Here is a 21,033-nt window from a genome sequence, read left to right as displayed (position 1 = left end):
TTTAAGGTAGTTTGTTTTTGGTAGCTTTAAAATTTAAGGAGTAATGCATTTTTAAAAGAGTCACTTTTAAGGTGTTTATGTTGATTTAAGGGGACACCTAAGCTATTTGTAGTGATATATGAATAAATTCAGAGAGGGCAGTTTGTGGTTTTATGGTGTACAAATAGAACAGCTGAAACCACAGGGCTAAACTTGCCAGTAACGTGGGTTTAGAGCCTTTGGTAAGTTGTGTTTGGTCGAAATTCAGCTATTAGTGGTAGAAATAAAACTTCAAATTTCCTCTTCTACAGATGTTCCAACTTAGAACTGACAATTGCAGACAAATTACCTTCAGGAGATTTTCTTACTCGGTTTGATTTGCTTTTCTTTAAAGATATGTTACTCCATTAAAATATCCGCTCATTCATCCATAAACCAGAGCATGTGGCCAAGATCCAAACATTTTCATCTGGACAGGTTTTCTTTATCCTTCATCACCACTTAAAATGCAATTTTGCTTGGAAATAAACTATGCTTGGTTCTAAACATGGCAGTATTGCATAAATTACCTAGGAATAATGTTGTATAATATAATGCTTTTGGTGGAATTCAGAAATGAATTCACTTTGTTAAGTGCCTTTTGTTTGGTTTTTCGAACAATTTAAACATTTAAGGTCAATTGAAGATTTTTATCAGCGTTAAACTACATTCACAGGCTTCCGGCTGTGGGTTTGTTCCATTGAAATTAGCCAAATTATATCGTTGGACCTTGGAAATCCACTGTAATCTATACATTTACCCTCCATTATCTTTTCTAAGTTCCGTGACATTTCTGAAACGCCCTTTCTAAATTAAAGGACAGAAATGCGCCAGAGCCTGACATTATGAGCCGTGTGCTTTTTAAAGCAGCGCCTACTCAATCTCCATCTATCTTAATGTAAGATAAGCGTCTGACAGTCAACTTCACGCCAAGTGCTCGTTATTGTGAATACACAATATTTCTGAAATTTCTTAACTGTGACAGGTTACTTAGGTTAAAACCTTTGCATACTTGCAAATAAAAATACATAATCCAACAATCATAGACAAAGAAGAGCACAGTTTTTATGCTACTAATAAGTCATGATTGTGTCTCTGACATTTATATAGAAGTGTTCCTTGCTTTTTATAAGGTCGCATATTTTCTTAGCCAACAAACTCTCCAGTAGCGCAGTTCAATTATAACACACTCGCCCACAGTGCATTATTAAAATGAGCTTGATGTATAGGAGATAAGGATGAAAATAATTATTATGAAAGATTCACCTTAATATGAATTGTTAAACAGCTGTACTGATACTGATACAACTGCTTCGACATAAACACACACACACACACACAAACACAGGATTTCCACGAATCTTAGGTAAAACAGAGATATTCATTTGTATTCATATCATAAAATAAATGCTCATTTTTTAAATTTCGATTAAAAGCTAGGGTGTTGCAAACTTTTCATTGTGCCTGGGTTCAACAGATGTGTGTTCATGGGAACTTCATGAAAATTGATGACATGTGTGAACATCACTGTGTGGTACTGTGTTTGGGGCCTCATAATATCTCTGCATGTGCCACTGGGAATTGCTTGTGCGTAGTTCCTATCCCACCCTGCTGCGTTTTGTTTGGGTGTGTTCATTTGTGGAAGCTGATGTTTCTGAATTTCTAATTACTGCATGGCTGATGCTGTTTGTAGGTTCTAAAGAGTACGTCAAGGAATGTTCAGCCTTTAATCAACAGCGATATATTTCGGATGAATTGCAGAGTTTACAGAGTTGCTGTAAAAGTGTTTTAGAGTAAATTTTCAAGGTCAGAACATGATTCTTAAACAAATTTTTTTTTTATTTATTTTTTTTTTTTTTGTCATATTGATTATCATAATCATAATAGTAATTTCTTGTCTGAACTATCATAAATTTGTTAAATTTGTATGCTGTCCCACATTTTCACATTTACAGACAAAGAGAGACTAGACATCATTCCAAATTAGACTAGATACCCAAATACTGACTAGACATTTACTTGTGGCAATGTACCAATTTTTTTTTTTTTTTTTACAACTTGTACTTAACTGAGGCCCCCATTTAAAGGCATGAAATGTGTTTAACCTTTTGATGCATTCATTAATAAATGTGATTTAAGACACAACAATGACCACTGTAGTAATTCGTACAATAAGGATTGTAATAGCAGACAAGGTACAAGTAAGCAAAAAGGATACATGTTTTAACCAATACCCTACAACCATATTATGAACTTATAAAATAACATACTATGATCTGAAATTATGATCTGTATTACCAAAATTATTCCTTAGATCCTATTCTATTGATCATTATATATATTCTAAGTGCTTTGTGCTTCACCACTTTCATCAGCCATGAATTTGTATTATAAATGAATTTGTATGAATAAAAAAAAAGAAAAAAAAGAATTTGTATGAATACAATGTTAAAAAAAAAATACAATGACATATAAAGTGGAAAATCTTATGGAATTATATGTATGGGTAAATTAGGGTGGTTTTAACCACCCTGAATGGTTAAAAATTAAACCTTTAACTGTAGTGGAGGATCATATTCATAACACACCAACTATAACCAAGGATAACAATGCCACAATGTGGACTTTCATGAGTCAGCAAAAGCAATTGCTTTCCTTCCCAGAAGCTGGGATGCAGTAGGGTTAGGAAAACTACTTTAAATGTATATTACACTCGGGTCCTCAAGTTCAAACGCCAGCCAAGGGAACCACCCTTGAGCATACACTCGGTTTAGTGCCAGCATGGCAATATTGTTTTACGATTCCAAGATCTGTAAATTTCCTGACCTATTATATAATATTTAAACTCAATATCTTAATTTTCCCTTAATTAATACACTTGAGCTAAGAGTTTTCTATGGAAATCGACCAATCTCATGGAGTCATTAGTCCTTATAGTCCCACTCATTATGTTAATAACCCGTAAGTAGAAGTTAAACAGGTTTCCATTTGAGTACAGGAGTATGGCGTGTTCATGAATCTATATTTACTTCTCAAAAACATCTGCATGCAAAAGGCCCCATTTACTGCAAGATTAAAGCCAGTTCACCTTGCCAGCTTGGATAGCTCTTCTGCATACTAAACACATTTTGTTTTAGCCTTTAAATAGCACTCTGGTGACAAATTTGGAGGCAGCTAAAGTTTGACATCCATTGTTACATGTTAATTAGACTAATTGCATGGCCGTCAAACATGCTAACAATGAGCGTTCAGTCGATTGTGTGAGGGCACGACGGCTAGACAAAGCAGAGTGTGCTGGGAATGAACAAATCCCATATGCCCTGCTGTGGGATTAATCTACACGCCACACTACAGGCCATGTCTGGGAGCCAGGATGCATGGTAGGAGCCTGTGGTCTTCGCCTCTCCGCCGGTGTCTCCAGTGGTCTATGCTGTGACTATCCCCTGGTGGCCTGGCTCCAAAACCAAAGGTAAAGAAAGCTATGGAAATGACAGCGTTGCTTATAGAGGTTGAAAAATAGATATGTTTTGATCATCCTTTGAGCTATTTATTCTCGGATTTACTCCCTTTAGCGTTAGTTTCTTCATGGAAACTGCAAATTAGAGATGGTTCTATCTTTATGCTTTTTTTGGTACCTCACCATTATTGCTGTCCAAAGGTTGCAAATTAAGATTCCCCTTGTGTCTCAGCAACCACCGAGGCCATAAAAATGTGTCATAAAGAATATGTTGCAATCATTTGTGGCGTATTTGCTAAAAGTGTCCGAGACGCACTTCCTCTTATATACAGTACCGCTTCCCATGGTTGTTTTTAAGCAGCTACCTGATGCTACCAGTATGCGCTCACAGTGTGATGCGTTTTTGTTCAGATGCCCAACAGATGTCTCAGGATTATTGCATGTTGGCATCGCTGGCACCAACAGCTGACTGAGCATTTCTGTGTTTGTCTTAAAGAGGTAGTTCACCCAAAATAAAAATTCTGTCATTATTAACTCACACTCATGCATTTCAAAACCTATATGTTGGTATTTTTCCAGAGGAACGCAAGCACAAGAGTTCATGGTGTTGAAGAACTGTCAAGCTCCAAAAAGGAAAGAAAAACAAGTAGCTGACTTGTCTTCTGAAGCCAAATACTGAAATTTAGAAATTCAAAATGGATTATTTTTACCTTTCCAAAACTTGGATCTAGCTTGTGTCCATGTAAATAAATAAAAATAGCACATTAATGTCATCGACAATAAACATACATTCTTTTGGAATGACATTCTATAATTAACATATATTGTATTATTATATAATTTAGTATTTTTTATTGTGCAGGTTAATGACACAAGTTTTACTATATAGATATATATATATACACACACACACACATAATGTATAGGTAGCACATAGTATCATCATTTAACCAACTTGTTTTCTTTATAGTCTGTCATGACACAGTTCGTCATAAATCATAAAATGGCACCACTTAATTTATATTCCCATTAAATTCAGCCATGAATAAACAAAAAGTATAAACTGAATCTGTTTTGAAATGCAGGGTACGTTTCCAATGCATTTCGAAATATCTACTGAATGTTTTGAAGTAAACACCAGCCTTTTAGATGTCTGCTTTTATATTTAGAAGCATGAAAGGAACATGTCTTTGTTTTTTCCTCCTTTCCTCTGTCTGTGGTGATGAAGATATTTATAAAGAGGGACCAATGCCTGGTTCTCTACCACAATTTGTTCTGTAACTGTTGATTTTTGCATCCATCCTGTTTCCTCAAGTGTAAAATGGCCATCTGTGCAGAAGCCTTTAAAGATCCCGGGCTCCTCTCCAGGGGACGTGCTGACCGGCCATATAAGCAAGTATCTGCACCAGATTGCTTTATTATTTGAGTATTGGTGAGCATAAATAACATCTGAAAGGTCAAATGAAGCTAGTTTAAATCAAACCTAAAACTCCTCTAAAACTGCAAGCTTGTGGGTTTGTAGTCTGCTTAGTCATGAAATGTCAAAACATTGAATGCCCCAAGAGGCAGCTATCAAAGAAGGGAGGGATCCTAAAGTAAACCCAGAGTCCACCCAAATGACCATCGGCCCGGCCCTGTACACAAATGGACAGCTTTAACCGGGGGCAGAATGAGTCATAGTCAGTGTGGTCAACACATAAATACAGTGCATATTAAATATTATACACTCTTTTTTGCACACATATGCACATACTTTATGCATAATCACTTTGTTTGCCCTAATGCACAATTGCACACTAAAGCATGTGCGCACACACTCATAGCAAATGAATAACATCCTCTGTGGGTTAGTTTTTACCTCATTTTGTTACACTGTTATATATTTTACTTAATGAAACTGATGCCTATTAGGGACCATTAAGAATTTGTTTTTGTTGTTGTTGTTTCATTGTGACATTATTTTAGTAACAATTTAGCACATTTTGCAACAATTCTCATTACTATGCAAAAATAAGTCTCATTTTCATTACTGGAATGTGAAATATTTATATATATTTGTTCTATTGCCTTTAATTTTTGCTGATTAAAATGAAAAGAACACCATTAGAATCACTATTTATATCTCAAAACAAGGCAAATGTGAAATGTGCGAATGCATAAAGGTCATGTCAGTTTGAGAAATAATGTTATACACAGTATATATATATATATATATATATATATATATATATATGAAATACACAGCGTGTGTGTGTGTGTGTGTGTGTGTGTGTGTGTGTGTGTGTGTGTGTGTGTATGCCTTTGGCTAATTTGGCCTATGAATAATGCTTATGAACACTCTCTATAGACACTAGATACATTTAGATACAAATAGATAGTTTGTCACATTAATCTATATTTAATCTTTGTTTAAACTCCACTTAAAGCCAGCTAGAGAGTAGCAAGACATTTATTCAAAACAGGAATGGAAGCAGAAGACTTCATGCAACAGTGATTCACTTTGACATATCACAGTCTGTTCGGTATATATTATGATTAACATGTATAATATTTGAGGTGTTTTTCTCATTTATTTTTTCATGTCCACAAACTAAACAGTCTGGTCTAAGAATTTGTCCACATAAGGTGGCTTGTCTGGAGAGCACCATCATGTCCTGAAGTGGTGTGTAGCCTGGGTTTGTCAGGCTGCCAGTTCCACACCATGCTTGGGCTAGAAGCAGACAGAGCTGAGCCAACCCAGTCCAGTGGGTGTAAAAGACATGTCGACTTGTTTATTATATAGTTTGTTCTCTGGCACCCATGTCGAGGACTATAGTATGCAAAGCTCATTTCAGCCGAGTCATAAGTCATAAAGCCTCAATGAATCTATATGAAGCATGAATGAACATGGTTGAAAAGAATACTTTATTTGTATTTATACTGGCATGCCTAGGCTTTGGCTTGTCCTTGTATGTCTGTTATTTGCAGAAAAAGTACAACATATTTCAAAAACCAAACAAAAAACATTAATGCCAAAATGATTTTATTTGAAATTTGATATTCAGCAGTGATGCATTAAAATGATCAAAAGTGAGAGTAAAGCCATTTATAATGTTACAATATATATATATATATTTTAAATAAATGCTGTTCTTTTGAACTTCATATTCATCAAATTACCATGGTTTCCTAAAAATGTTAAGCAGCACAACTGTTTTTATCATTGAGGATAATAAGAAATGTTTCTTAAGAAAAAATAATGTCAATAAAATTTCAAATAAATGGTGTTGCTTTTTAACTTTATAAACATCAAAGAATCCTAAAATTTGTATCACAGTTTCCACAAAAATATTGAGCAGCACAAACTGTTTTCAACATTGATCATGTCAATACATGTTTCTTGAGCAGCAAATCATCATATTATAATGATTACTGAAGGATCATGTGACACTGAAGACTGGAGTAATGATGCTGAAAATTCAGCTTTGCCATCACAGGAATAAATTACATTATAAAATATATTGAAAATAGAAAAAAAAAATTAAAAGAGCTATTTGAAATTGTAATATTATAAATTGAGTCCTACAGGTATATATTCAATTTTACAGTATCATCCCTGCTACTGTATATTGTGGTGTAGTAGAAGTGCATTGTAGGCCTATGTACAGTTGTTGTGGTTTCCTGTTGGTGTTTGCGGCTAGCTTAGCTTGTGTCATATATTCTCAGCAATTTGTCCTAGTAATTGCCTTGTTGTCCAGTAATTACAGTCTTTATTGTAAGCAACCTAGTAAGGCAGCATCTGCTGGGAGAATAAATGCAGTGCAAATGGGAATAGGTGTGAATAATAGTCTGTTGTTCAGTGACCGCTTTCACCACCATGACAGGAAACGTGTGTCAGCTCTCCTGTCGGCCTGCGCAGAAACTCGGGCCCTGTTAGACGTTTCTGGCATGAATGGCAAACGCATCCTCTGTCAACTCTGATTTTTTCATGCGTTGCTTCCATCTGGGAGCATAAAGAATAACATTAGCATTGCCGTTTGGGTTAATACTGAATATTTGAGATGCTCTTACATGTTAAATGGCTTCATTTAGAGTGCGTCTCACCAAGGCATGCTTGTGTCTTAGAGTTTCCACCTTGGCTAGGCTCATCTCCAGACCTCTCATTCTTTTGTCATGCACCGTTCCTCTCATTGATTCACACAGGAACCGCAGGACCAGTTTGAGAGACCAGGAGCCCGGCAGCACCCTCAACACACTGACTAAATCAAAAGACGCTGCATTTTGGTTCAGCAGGTCCACGGCTGCGATCACATGATGAGTGGACTCGAGGTAGATCTGAAGCAGGGTGAGGAACATTCCCTGTGTGAACTTCCCGTCTCGTCCAGCAGAGGTCCTCCAACAGTAGCTTACGGCAGCCTGCTGGTCTTTTTCTTCATAGACCAAAACCTGCAGGGCCTTTTTGTGTTTACCAGATTTCCCAAGCAAAATTGCTTTCTCCACATGAAGAGACGAGGATGTTATTTGCTCTGTGACAATAAAGGGTATAGCAGTTTATTTCATCCATGGACTCTTTGCATAAGGAACTGAAAAGATAATTTGAAGTACGCTCTCAGAAAAAAAGTTACAAAAGCTGTCACTTACAAAAATTACACCTTATTATCTGATTTACTCCCAAAGGGTACTGCCCCAGTGACCGCTTTTCTACATTTTTCCTGACAGTGTATCAAAGGTCTTGATCCGCATGTTTTGTGCTCACCATATATAGTATCAGCATTATATAAAGAAGATTGCCAGAGTAACATCTGTAGTTTATGTCTCATCTCTTCCCTGCCGGTTTCATTACTGTAGTCAACCTCGGTTGACTGCAGTATCCATTTGATGTATGATGAGATGAGCATGGCATGATGCTTTTCCTCCTGCGAATAGAAAATGTGCTTCTTAAATGGAATTTAAACTGACATTAAAGGAGTCATGTCATTCATTGTTACATTCATTTTGTAACTGAGGTCCACTTATAATGTCTTTTGCATTTTAATTGTTCACAATTATTTTTCACCCTCTTACTGACATACGTGGAGCTTGTGTAAGGCTGGGCAAGGCTTGGGCCCTGTCCCAAATAGCACCCTAAACACACGGGCACACTTCTGAAACCCAAAATGAAAAATGGGACATAGTCTTGTGGCCTCTTAGCCTTCCCGTGGCCATGGACTTGAGACTAGAGTGGAATTATCTCACTCAAAACATCACCTGCTGTTGCTTCTGAATGCTTTTCGAGGGAAAAGCTGCCCATAACTGCTGGTCTAGGATCAGTTTTCTTCATAATAATAGCAAATTGGCTAAACATATTTGGCAAACAATCCAGTGTGTATCTGTGTTTGCGCTCTGGAGAACGTCAAAGGTTTCTATTTACAACGTGATTTTGCAGCGTTATGCAATCACAAACTTATCTGTCGATTTCTTGAACGCAATGGCCAATCAGACATATGTTAAGTTTAGCACTGAACCAAAACTCTGGTGTTTTGAGCGGTGAGTTTCTGAGTTCTGCACACTCACAAATCCTCTCTTTATAATCAACAATAATGTAAATAAGAGATTCATTGTGGAGCCAGCTTCATTGATTATAACAGAACTGTGTGAGATCGCGTTGAACTAAGATGAGTGACAGCTTTTTAGGGATCAGTCTGCTTGCTTTTCTGTTAAAATTAACAGTGATTTGTGAACAAATAACAATTTATCTGGAGAGTTTATGCTGGGATATGTAGGTTGTTGCTAGGCGAAACGTAACTTGAAACTATTTCAAGGAAATCTATTTAAATGTGTTTTTAAAGGGGAAGCGCATCTCCTAAGCCTTGCACACGTCTATATTTTGCTGCTGTGCCTTTAAGAAAACGTCCTGTGTCATTTAATGAAGAAGTTTTACACTTTTTCAGACATTTAACTCTTAAATCACACCAAGAACAATAACTATAAAGATAGCTATAACGATAACTATATTAGCATCCACACCAACGCATGACATCACTCTGTTTATTATAAGCACACTCTTCGGTTCTACGGTTCTGTCGTCTGCTGCTTTAAATGCTCACGCTCTTTAAAGTAGGATAAATTCTGATTGGCTGTCAATGTTTTTTATTCATCAGTTTGAAAAAAGTTGTGAAAGTGATTCCAGCAATGTTGTTTCTCTGTGCTGGTTTTGTTCGTTGTGATGTGGACTTTTAAAACTATATTTCTATTGTTGTAGTGATGGTCCCTGGTGTGAATGGGCCTTTATCGTTGGTTCATCCAAATTCTAGAGTTCTATCTGTTTTGTAACCATGGTGATTTCTGTTTGCAACTTGTTAGTCTTTAATTTAAGACTTAACTTTCTGTAATACATTACTGAGACTTCGAAATAATAGCATTTATCCTGCTTTCTCCTTATTACGTCACTGTGAACGACCGGGTGAAGTTTCTGATCGCCCAGTGCTGATGTGTAAAACGTGGACGGTCATGTGTTCATGCGATGCCACAGAATTGCAGAAGTTCAGAATAAGTTTTTTTGCAACTTAGTTTCAATAAATCTCTTTTTGGACTGAGGAGGAAGCGTTTTGTTATAATTGTAAAAAAAATGTATACCAGTGTTGTATTCATTAACTAAACCTAAAACTATTATACACATTTCTGTTAAGTGAAATAAAGCTTAAATAAAATAAAAATATTATGAAAAACTTATTTTAGTAAGTTGCCATTGCAACATTTCTAAGTTAAAGTACTAAAATTACAAACTGAAATAAATAAAAAATTAAAATTAAAACGAAAACTGAAAAAATAATTAAGTAATACATTTAATTTGAGATATTAATAGATATAATAACACTATGTAGAAACACGGTTTCATATATATATATAAGCTTTTTGTAATTGAATGTAAATCTGATTCCTCATGACCCTACAAATCCTCATCAGGCTGCAAGCAGAATAATACCTTGCTGTGTAATTCATTGACTAAAAATTCCAAGTAAAGAATCATGGCAACTGCGTAGTTGGTGAGAATGGTAAGGACTTCCTCCGGTGCAAACATAATGTGGCTGCTTGCATGCATCTTTGTAAAGATCCGTATTCCAGCCTATATTAAAATAAAGAGCATGATTTAGAAGCATTTAAAACACATTGCTGGCAATGCAATAAATCAAATACTGTTCAAAATGGTCAGGAAGATTTTTATTTATTTTTTTGTAAAGAAATCAATACTTTCATTAAGCAAGGACACACTCAATTGATCAAAAGTGAAAGTAAAGACTTTTACATGGTTACAAAAAAAATCTATTTTAGATAAATTGCTGTTCTACAGCTTGTTTGTTCAAATTCTAGGAACATAATGTTGTTTCTTTTATATTGCCATGCCAGGGGCAAAAGAGTAAACTAAACTAAATGAAATCTGTATAACTCTGCCCTCTGCTGTTGATAAACAGTATATACTTGCCTCTTGGTCTCTCTGAAGAACCCAATCTACAAACTTCCAGATGATGGGTTTATGTTTCAGATTTGAGAGAGTATTAACTATATGCTGGAAGACACTGATGTGTAAGGGTTCTTCGCTCTGGTCCTCCACAATTTTAACCCAGGTCTGAAAAAAAAAAAGAACTAGCTTACTTTCCTTCCTGATTCATCTATACTCATCGCTCTTGATCTTTCAGTATGATTCAGAGATACCTGAATTGCATTGAAGTGCTGGCCTTGGCTTTGATAGAGCAATCCAAGAGTGAAATACCTGAAATGGCAGGAAATTAGTTTGGCTCTTAAGTGCACTAGAAAACAACCTGTAAACGCTGAAGTAGCCTAAAAATAATGAGCGCAAACCTTTTGTGTTGCTCCAAGTCAGGCACACACATTTGGAGGTTACAGTCATTCTGCGAAGACACGAGCTGGTCCAGTTTTTCATATTCTGCTTGTTCCAAATACAGCTGAAAGAGCGCAGAGTCAATGTCCTGAGGACATATTTGGCCCTGTCCTGTTGGCCTGACTTCTCTCAAGAAGTCATCCAGAAAGCTTAGGTATTGCTGAAATGTCGGCCAGTCGTCTCGACTTAACGTCCACAGGTCCTTGGCATTGCTGACTGCTGTCGTCTGAGGTGTAAAGTCTTCACTCACAACAGGCATAGCTGGATAAAGGCTAATGATTTCCCTCGGGTCTAGTTCACCTTTACTGGAAAATAAAAGATTACACAGGGAACAAAAAATTGGTTTCGGATTTACAGTACTTACAGTTTTCACTTAGAAATTGATAGTAAATTTCACAAATAATGAAAAAGAAACTGCAACACATTGATTTATATGTGAAATGTGAATGACTGAAATAGTATTTTATTGTGAATGTACTCCAATAATCTGTCACAATTTACTACAGCTGCGTGGTCATTTGCAGTATTCATTTCTTTTTTAAATCAAAAGCTCTCAAATTGGTTTCCCAAATACAATTAAATGTTAAAGCATTACTTACATAAAAAGCTCCTTTGCCTCCACAAAAGCCTCTCTGTAGAACTTTATCATTCCAGATGTACAGATGACATTTTTATGTAGATCCTAAAAGTAAAGTGATGAATGACATGAAGGATTGAGCTGAGCTGTTGTTTTGTCATAACCATGTATCAGCTTCCTCTCCCAATATATGTATATGTATATGTATGTGTGTGTGTGTGTGTGTGTGTGTGTGTGTGTGTGTGTGTGTGTGTGTGTGTGTGGTTAAAATAATATTAAAATAAATATGTATATATATAAATATTAAACTTAGAGCACATTTAATTCTAAAATCTTGCAGTACATTTGATGTGAGCTCATACATTCAGTCTGTGAACTAATGCATCTTTGACCTTTGCTTAATACCGTCCGTTGTAAGATGATTTTCAATCCTAATGGAATGACATCTGTGCATCTAGTTCAAGTGCTCATGTGAATTACCTTTGCTCAGTGTGTCTAAGAAGCTCAGTCACAGACCTACTTATTTTCACTGACCCCCTGGCACCATTAAAGGCATTATGTGTGGCTTCTATGCTTTAAGCATTTATTCTCACATGATTTTTTTTCCCAGCAAAATGTACCTACTCATTAAACATAATCCATGAGTTAGCATATGATGAATTAATGAGTTATTATCGACACCAATGGGTCAAAGAGCACGGTCCAATACCCCCTGCTGGTAGATGCTGTAACTACAGCATTAATCTGTGTTGTTTCTTTATTGATGACCATTCAAAAGTAGCAGTGTATGCTGACAGTATGTATTTCTATCTATCTATCTATCTATCTATCTATCTATCTATCTATCTATCTATCTATCTATCTATCTATCTATCTATCTATCTATCTATCTATCTATCCATCTATCTATCTATCTATCTATCTATCTATCTATCTATCTATCTATCTATCTATCTATCTATCTATCTATCTGTCTGTCTGTCTGTCTGTCTGTCTGTCTATCTATCTGTCTCTCATTATTTAGTGCCATTGAATAGGGGGTATTGTAGACTTCCTTGATTTACACTGGCTTATGGATTACATCTGTCTAGTGTATTAAAGGAAGATAAGACATAAATCCACTCTGTTTAGTTCTTTATCATCAGTCTTACCTTATACGAATCCTTTGGCAAGAGATCTTGAACCCTGTCCAGCAGTGTCAGGGCTTCATCAACTCTCTGTCTCTTAACCAGCTCTTGAATCTGATCCTCCAGCGGAACTGGTGACAGCCGGTGAATCTCTTTGTCAGCAACAACGAAAACACTTTCTTATAAAGTGAAAGAGAAGTAAAGAAGATAGAGTTAGGAAATAATTAAAAGTGTCCCATTAAATGACTGTATAATCAAAAGTATGACAAGATAAATTATTATTAGGGGCCGTTGACACCGTTTTCAACTAAAAACTGAAAACTTTTATGTATTTTGGTCGTTCATTTACACAACAACAGTGTTATGGTTTGAATACGATGCCTTTATCACCTCAGTGTAAACGCCAAAAACGCAAATGTGTGAAAACGGTGACATCATGCACATGCATATTACGCGTTCATTCTATAAGCGCATATTGTTTCTTTACTAAGTGACGAGGCAACTACTGGCCAGACAGAATAATACAGCGTATTTAGTCTTTTTCACGGATCTGTGTGAACGGTGATCGTTTTGACAACGTTGCCCTCTGTACCAAAAAAACGTGAAGGACATTTTTTTCCATTTTAGTAGTTTACACAATACCGTTATCAACTAAAAACTGAAAACGTTTTATGCGTTTTGGCCGTTCATTTACACGACAACAGAGTTTTTGGGGCCTGAAAACTTTTGAAAACAGTGTGTGCGTTTTTTAAAACGATATTGTAATCGTGTAAACTACAAAAATGCGCATTTGTGAAAACAGTGAGGTAATGCGCATGTGACATCACCAACTACTGGCCTGGCATGATTAATATAGCATTTTTAGTCGTTTTCCCAGATCCAAGCAGAACTTAAATATACGAGCAATGAAGAACAGTTATGGCGCCTCTGAACTGACTGATGAATGATTTTTGAAAGATTGATGTTGGATTGTAAAACGAACCTTCTGTTGAGACGAGAGATTTGGCACTTTGTAAAAGGACAGTTTGCTTCAGCTGTTGGTCCAGAATGCTGTAGATATGAACTGTCTGATTTTGTAGAGCCAGCACATATGGGAAATGCACTGCAGCGTCCACCACTCCATCAGGCCACTGTACAGGAGGATACTGGGAAGTACCATTCTTCATCACAAACATGCCTGCATAACATATAGGCCACTTTTACTTTGTTACTTTTTAAAGCAAATAATGAATTTGCACAATAATTAGCTCTCAATGTGTCAAAAGTTTCAGTTGAATATTTTTCATTTATTAAATTATATATATAAAAAAATCAGGAGTTGCTCTTTTATAGTTCAAGTGAGTTAATTGAGTTCTCACTTAAGTATGATTTATTTATTCTACAATTCCTTTGAATTAAATCATTGAAAATAAAAGAGATCTAAAAAAGTAATAAAAATAGTAATAAATTAGGCAATAATTTAAATACAGCTTTAATTGCTAAGGTAACAGTCAGTTAAGATAAAACATTTTATGATAAATGCTTGAGTTCATATTTTTTAAATTCTTTTAACTCATTTGACTCGTTTGACTCATATGAGATAAGGGTATAAAAATTCTTACCCAAACTTCCAGGCCCATTTAAAATGAATTCTCCTTTTCCACATTTGTTGGCAATGATATTTTGTTTTCCCAGGTTATGTTGGAAAAGATCTAAGGTGGTTTGGCTCTGATAATCATGGAGCAAATATCTGTCACAAGTGGCCACACACAGACACGTCCCATGCGCAGCCAGAGCCACGGGCTCCTGCGGCAGAGCCACCTGTCTCACACACTCCCATCTGTCCACACACACATTATAAACGCTCACTATTTTCCTCTTGGCCGAAGCTGCAATGAGCTCCACTGAATCAGTCTGAACCACTGACTCAGTGACATAGAAGAGTGACACGTTCTGGATTTTCTTCAGGCCAGGAATGGGTTCCAGGGAGAACATGTTAAGCGCCGTGACTGAACCATCCCAGAGAACTAAGAGATGGTTCAGAAAAGGGACCGCCTTCAGCTGGCCGATTGCTCCGCTCCGGCCCATCTGTCTCTTCCCCACCTCCCGCACTGAAAGGCTTTCTTCACCGCTCACGCTATTTAGAGTGATGTACTCGATGAGTCCCTCTTTGGACCCAATATAGAGGTTTTTACCAAAACACTCCAAACACTGAATGCTGGATTTGTCTCTGCCTTTCCCTGAGGGTATTTTTTGGAAGACTAGCACAGGAGTAAAGACTTTCATGGTTATTTACTCTTAATTTAGCTCTCAGTGGCACTTAAAAATAAATGAGAAACCTAGTAAACTGGGAAGAGAAAGAAAACAGCCTTCATTAGCTCAGAAATCTATGCTGCAAACAAAGCAAACACATTACGTTACATACTAAAAATACAACCAATTCAAATAATATGTCCCATATATACAGTGTTTGTTAGCCACAATGCTAAATGAAACGAGTTAAGAACGGTCTCACCTCATTAGCGTAGAAGCTGTCAGTGTTAGGGACGTTTCTTTTTTGCTCAAGTGTATTTTGACCTTACCATGTGACTCTCATCCTGGAAGGAAGTTGGTGTCAGCAGTTTTACTGCTTTTACTCTGATGGCTCTGAATAGGCTGGTTGCACAATGTCAAATATCCAAGAAAGAGACACAAAGACATAAAACCTTTGGTTAAAAATTCCTTGTACACCCTAGAAACAAGTTTTCCTAAAGTGAATAGTCTAAAAGGGGATTATAGTTAAAGGTGCACTCAGTAATTATAAATAAATAAATCATTAATTAAAAAAAAATATATGTTTAAATAGGCTATGTCTTATACACTTACATGAGACTAGAGGTGCGTTCACACCATGTCATGATTACCATAATTACTACTTAGAGCTGTTGGACTCAATAAATAGACAAATCCACAATATTAGTCAATGTGCAAATGCCTTTTAAGTTGACTTATCTATTTAAACAGGGCAGACATTGTCCAGCTCTTTGCTTGCTAATAGTCAATTATAGGAATTGCAGCAAAATATGACAAGCTACGTCACTACTATATTTGAAGCCGCAGGCATGACGCTACAGCGGTGAGGTACAAGTTAGAGCTCTCAAAAAATTCAGAGTTTACAAGTTGTAATTACAAGTTCTACGAGGATGCGAATTCTTTTTACAAGTCAGAATCTTAAAAATTACAGTAATTCTGACATGGCGTGAATGCACCTCTACTCATTTTATTTTGCTAGTGAAACTTAAACAGAAAAGTCTCCCTGTAAAAACCCTATTAAATCAGAATGGGTATTTTGTGTCCTTTTGTGTCCTTTAGCGTTTATGCTAATATACGCCACAACAAAATAGCCGTTTTATGCATGTAAAATGTACAGTCTTTCTATCCAAGGAAAATAAACCAAAAATATAAATGGCTGATATTGTTCCCATGTATAAGTTTAGCTAAGCCTAGCTACTATATAAGCGGACGCTGAGAATCATTCCCACCTTTCACCTCATTCATAGTGGCCATTAATGCATTGTAGTTGTGGAATGGGGAAGTGTGTTTATGTATCTTTAGACTTTAAAAAACAGGCAGTAGACAAGAAGAAAACATAAGTTTATTGACTAAAAGCGCACTTTGTGTGTACTTGAACTTTTCAAACATTTTCAATATTATTCCATGCTTTATGAGGACAATTGTTTCCAAATTGTCATTATTGTAAACTTATTAAACAAAACATTAAGCATCCTAATCAGCAGGCGACACAGATAATGAATCTATTCATTGTTCATGTTTATTCATCATTCCATTTATGTGAGCAGAAATCCAAATCTAAATCTATTTTGCCTTCAATAGCTTTCCTGCAACAGTTGGACGACTGTGCTGCTGTTGTGCTTGTCTGACCCTGGAGCTCACAGCTCACTTCTCCCTTCCACAGTCGGTGCACAGGATGTCATCCCGCTGGGTGAGGAATCCACGGCCCACCAGAGACACAGAGCACTGCATACACGTGAAACACTCACTGTGCCACTGCCGCTCTTCGAACGAGATGTACTTAGCACCTGCCAAGCCTGGACACACACACACAGTTGTTTCAAGTACGATGCTGATGAAATTTTTAATTTTAATTTAGAGGTGTATAAAAATAGCCGCCAGATGTAAAGAATGAAAACATACTAGTAATTGGCTTAGTGCAGCCCACGCACTTCTTGGCATACAGATTACTGAAGCAATCCAGGCAGTATGGGTAGTTTTCTCTCGAGGTAAAGCGCTGGCCTGCCAGTTGTCTCTTGCATCCAATGCAAGTGAAACACTCGCGGTGCCAGGGCTTATCGAGATACGTGACACCGCCAGTTGTAATGGACTACAGAATTGAAAGTGTGGATTTCAGTACAGTACAATAAGGTGTTAGACAATATTGCACACCAATTTGTTCAAATGTAAAATAGAGTAAAATGAGTCTATGTGTCTCGTTTGCAGGTAGCACTCACGAAGACGATTCAAATAACAGGCTTTATTAAACCTCCAAAAACTCAGGAGATCACAGGAACAAACCCCTTTCTACTATGCATACATTTTTATGCACATTTATTTGAATTAATGCACATTTTAGCATTTCCATCTAGCCTTTTTTGTAAATGCGATATCCCAAAATTTGCATGAAAATAGGTGGATGGAAACATAGCAATTTTTTACTCATCCTCATGTTGAACCTATTTGTACTGCTTGCTCATTTCAATGCAACTGCAACAAATGGGGACAAAGCTTTTATGGTTGAAGAAAAATGCAAAAGCACAATAAAGTATTATGGAAGAACAAGTCCATACAATTCATGCACTACATGCCACATCTTTTGGTGCGAAATGAGAGCTTTGTGTGAGAATTTGGCTATGTTTGTGGTGCTTTTGCATGCTTTTTGAATCTCAAAAGCCCCAGCTGCATGAAAAAATGACCAGTGCCTATTTCTTTTTCCAAAACATTTTTCTTTTCTTTTTGTATTCCACATTAGAAATACAGCTGTACTGGTTTGGAACAACATGATGGTAAGTGTGTCATTTTTGGCTAAACTATAACTTTAAAGAACTGTAATATTGTTTTTCAAATGTCTGATTCCTTGCAAGCATGCGTGACTTACTTTTTTACAAGCACAGCATTGGTAGGCGAATTGCTTCTCAAAACAAGGGACACAGAAGTAATTGTTATCTTTAGGGATGAAAGACTTGGTTCCTATTGGCTGCTGACAGCGTTGACACAGAAAGCATGTCTCATGCCAGCTGTTCCCTTTGTACTCCATTTTTCGTGATCCTAACACATGAGCAGAAGGCCACCTTTTTACACTGAGATCCTTAACATTTTATGAGATATTTTTATGAAATAAATATAGTTACAGTTCTATTTTTAAGATACAAAGCGTTTTACCTGGCATGATAGTCTTCTTGCAGGTGCTGCACTTGGAAGAATACTCATGAGAATAACACTCGGTGCAAAGCATAAGGTCGTCTTTTGCAGCAAATGGTTTTTCCACCAATGATCGACTGCATTTGGCGCACTTGAAGCAGTTTTCATGCCAGTGCCGGTCCTTGTAGGAAAGGTCCTTCATTATGCATGCAGAGAAAGTCTGGTTAGAAGCTTGCAAATCTGTTCTGACTTTCTGTCACTCATTTTCAGTCTTTATTAATTGCTCTCACAAACTTTTGGTTCAGTTGCATTCAAAATAATGTGTTTAATGTAATTCATTTAATTTTCAAATGTACTGTAAATGTGTGAATCGTGATGGCGGTAATTGTTTTCTAATGCCTACCTTACAGTTGCACCCAATCGGCAAAGAACACACCTCACAGCAGTTAGCAAACAGATTCTCATAGCATTTTGTGCAATATTGTGTGTCCTCCTTAAGGATGTATTTCTTTCCCAGCAAAGTGTCCTTGCAGTAATGGCAGTCAAATCGTTCTGTAGACATCGTTGTTTATGTCTTAAAAGCAGTAAACAGAACCATAAATTGTTTTACCAGGCTAAAGGAATCAGAGAGTTGTCATCCACAAAATACGAACGCCACTTAAAATAGACGCAACACGCTAAAATGATGGCCTCTGCAAACTAGGTTCCTTCTTTAGCATCTTAAACCACCTTGAAGATATCAGAAGAGCAGACTGCCATTTGTAATAGTGAGTAAAACTCACCTTCAGTTACTCAATGAACTTCTGTGGGGCTGCAGGGAGAGACGACCAGTGATTGAGTGGATGCATTAAAATGACCCTCTATAAATACGATTGCTCTTATTAGCCGAAATCCCTGGGGAGATTGGTCCAGTTGCTTATCTCTGCACCTTTTATGGGAGTCCAATCACAACACATGCCTTATGGTCAAGATGATAAGTGAATGGTGCCAGTGAAATGTTATTCCCTTTGTGTACTCTTAAATCAGTGATTGGACTCTGAGACCTTTGGACAAGTACTTTTCTTTACAAATCCTGTAAGACCTACAGGAATCATAATTTTAGCCAAATGAATTTGTGTCAAATGAATCTTAAACACAGTTACAATACTTTGTGTCTCGCATATCAGTGAAATTAGCGATTGCTCTGACCTCAGATACCTGATATCTTATACTGTATCCACATCTGAGCCCTCAAGCAACTGCTGAAGGCTTAAAGAGAGTTGAAAGTAAATGTTGCAGTGGTTGCCAAGCTTCTCTGTGAACACTAAAATTGCTTTGGGTTGATTGGGCCTCTGTTTACAAGAAATATGAAGCAATTTCCACAACTACCCAGGTTTCACACAGGGGGTTTCTGTTTCTGTTAAATGCTTACAATTTCATCTAGAGTTGGTTCTTGAGTTGGGGGTATACATGGATATGTTCCATCATTCTAAATTCAATGTGTTTTTTAAATAGGTTTTTGGTTAAATGGTCTGTGGTTAACACAAGCACACGATATTTGCTCATTTTATTCTACATAAAATACATGCCCTCTAGTTTTTTTTAAAGCTTTTACAAAAGTGGTTGCTAACAAGTGGCTAAATGGGACTACAGAGGTCATCTGGAACATTAAACATCATTATAGTGTTTACAAAAACACTCTCTTGCCAACTATTCTAACTCTTAAGTATTCAAATTCTTAGGGAAATTTTCATGCAAGTCATGCAACTATGGTGTAGTTTGTTTGTAGTTTTAAGGTTAATTGCCTAAGCGATTGTAATTAAGTTTCAAAATTCATAAAAGCTGCAGTTATTTGTGAAAATTATTGTGATGAACAAAGCATGCAAGAATCATAAATGAGGTGTCACAATATATCATGTCGCAATATATCGCAAAAATGCAAAAATGTGTGTCGTGCATATTGACAATCTATATTGTGTATAGTTCACCCAAAATAAAAAAAATACTGTGTGAGAAAAAATTCACGTTTACAGAGTTTTAGTGTCTGTGACATATCTAGTCAGTGACAGAGTACAAGCATATTCGTCTAAAATAATTCTGTATTTTCAGCTTCAGAATGAATATTTTTATTCTGGTGTCACCATTGTGCAGTGCATTGGGTTACCAGCGATTATTCATTTCCACCCCCAATGTAATACCCAATTTAGCATTTTAAAAACAGAGCATTTTTTGTTAACCTTTTATGTCTTGGAGTATCAGAAAAATATCGTACTGTAACTTCAGTATCGTGATATGTATCAAATCGGGACATGAGGGTATCATTGCACCCATAATCAAACTTTTGTTCGTCAGATTATTTTCTGCAATATTCTTTGTTCTTTGTAGGTTCTCAGATGGCATCAGGCTGTTTAAGGCTTATAACTTTATTAAGCTTATATATAACTTAACTTTATAAGTTATACTTTTAGACAAGCCTGGTTTTAAGACCGTTTTAACATCCAAAGAAATTTTTTTGCTGTGATGCTTGTGGAAAGTTTGCAGTAATCTGATATATACATTACATGTAAAGAATCATAATGAACAGATCCATTTTGTTTGCAGTATTTTGCACTTGACACTTGAG

At 36.5% G+C, this 21,033-nt stretch overlaps 2 protein-coding genes across 4 annotated transcripts; both read right to left on the bottom strand.

The window, feature by feature from the left end:
• Positions 1 to 6,356: 6,356 nt before the first annotated feature.
• On the bottom strand, positions 6,357 to 15,633 carry LOC309479075 (transforming growth factor-beta receptor-associated protein 1). Of its 2 annotated transcripts, XM_082142921.1 has the most exons (12): positions 15,532 to 15,633; positions 14,639 to 15,363; positions 14,020 to 14,214; positions 13,062 to 13,216; positions 11,933 to 12,015; positions 11,294 to 11,638; positions 11,147 to 11,204; positions 10,917 to 11,060; positions 10,419 to 10,559; positions 8,211 to 8,370; positions 7,559 to 7,980; positions 6,357 to 7,457 (listed from the first exon to the last, which is right to left on the bottom strand). In XM_082142921.1, the coding sequence occupies exons 2-12, from the start codon at positions 15,300 to 15,302 to the stop codon at positions 7,311 to 7,313; spliced, it is 2,514 nt and encodes an 837-aa protein (XP_081999047.1). In that variant the 5' UTR covers positions 15,303 to 15,363; positions 15,532 to 15,633; the 3' UTR covers positions 6,357 to 7,310. The 2 variants fall into 2 exon arrangements, with proteins under 2 accessions (XP_081999047.1, XP_081999046.1); XM_082142920.1 differs by having other exon boundaries at positions 14,639 to 15,618.
• Positions 15,634 to 16,632: 999 nt separating this feature from the next.
• On the bottom strand, positions 16,633 to 19,289 carry fhl5 (four and a half LIM domains 5). 2 transcript variants are annotated; one of them, XM_082142922.1, is made up of 6 exons: positions 19,214 to 19,289; positions 18,835 to 19,005; positions 18,453 to 18,627; positions 18,169 to 18,338; positions 17,211 to 17,397; positions 16,633 to 17,104 (listed from the first exon to the last, which is right to left on the bottom strand). In XM_082142922.1, the coding sequence occupies exons 2-6, from the start codon at positions 18,991 to 18,993 to the stop codon at positions 16,953 to 16,955; spliced, it is 843 nt and encodes a 280-aa protein (XP_081999048.1). In that variant the 5' UTR covers positions 18,994 to 19,005; positions 19,214 to 19,289; the 3' UTR covers positions 16,633 to 16,952. The 2 variants fall into 2 exon arrangements, with proteins under 2 accessions (XP_081999048.1, XP_081999049.1); XM_082142923.1 differs by lacking the exon at positions 19,214 to 19,289 and having other exon boundaries at positions 18,835 to 19,182.
• Between the last annotated feature and the right edge of the window lie 1,744 nt (positions 19,290 to 21,033).

Source organism: Leuciscus leuciscus, assembly GCF_965113295.1.
Source record: "Leuciscus leuciscus genome assembly, chromosome: 17".
NCBI classification, from domain to species: Eukaryota; Metazoa; Chordata; class Actinopteri; order Cypriniformes; family Leuciscidae; genus Leuciscus; species Leuciscus leuciscus.
The sequence above is the reverse complement of the archived record's forward strand: the minus strand, read 5'-3'. Positions and strand labels throughout refer to the sequence as shown.

Excerpts from the sequence above, each read along its gene's own strand:
- LOC309479075 (XM_082142921.1), bottom strand. The coding sequence starts at position 15,302 with ATGAAAGTCTTTACTCCTGTGCTAGTCTTCCAAAAAATACCCTCAGGG. Across the intron at positions 11,205-11,293 it reads GACTTGGAGCAACACAAAAG|GTATTTCACTCTTGGATTGC; the intron begins GTTTGCGCTCAT and ends CTGCCATTTCAG. Across the intron at positions 11,061-11,146 it reads AGCACTTCAATGCAATTCAG|ACCTGGGTTAAAATTGTGGA; the intron begins GTATCTCTGAAT and ends TTTTTTTTTCAG.
- fhl5 (XM_082142922.1), bottom strand. The coding sequence starts at position 18,993 with ATGTCTACAGAACGATTTGACTGCCATTACTGCAAGGACACTTTGCTG. Across the intron at positions 18,628-18,834 it reads CGATTGGGTGCAACTGTAAG|GACCTTTCCTACAAGGACCG; the intron begins GTAGGCATTAGA and ends TGCATAATGAAG. Across the intron at positions 17,105-17,210 it reads CTGCACTAAGCCAATTACTA|GCTTGGCAGGTGCTAAGTAC; the intron begins GTATGTTTTCAT and ends GTGTGTGTCCAG.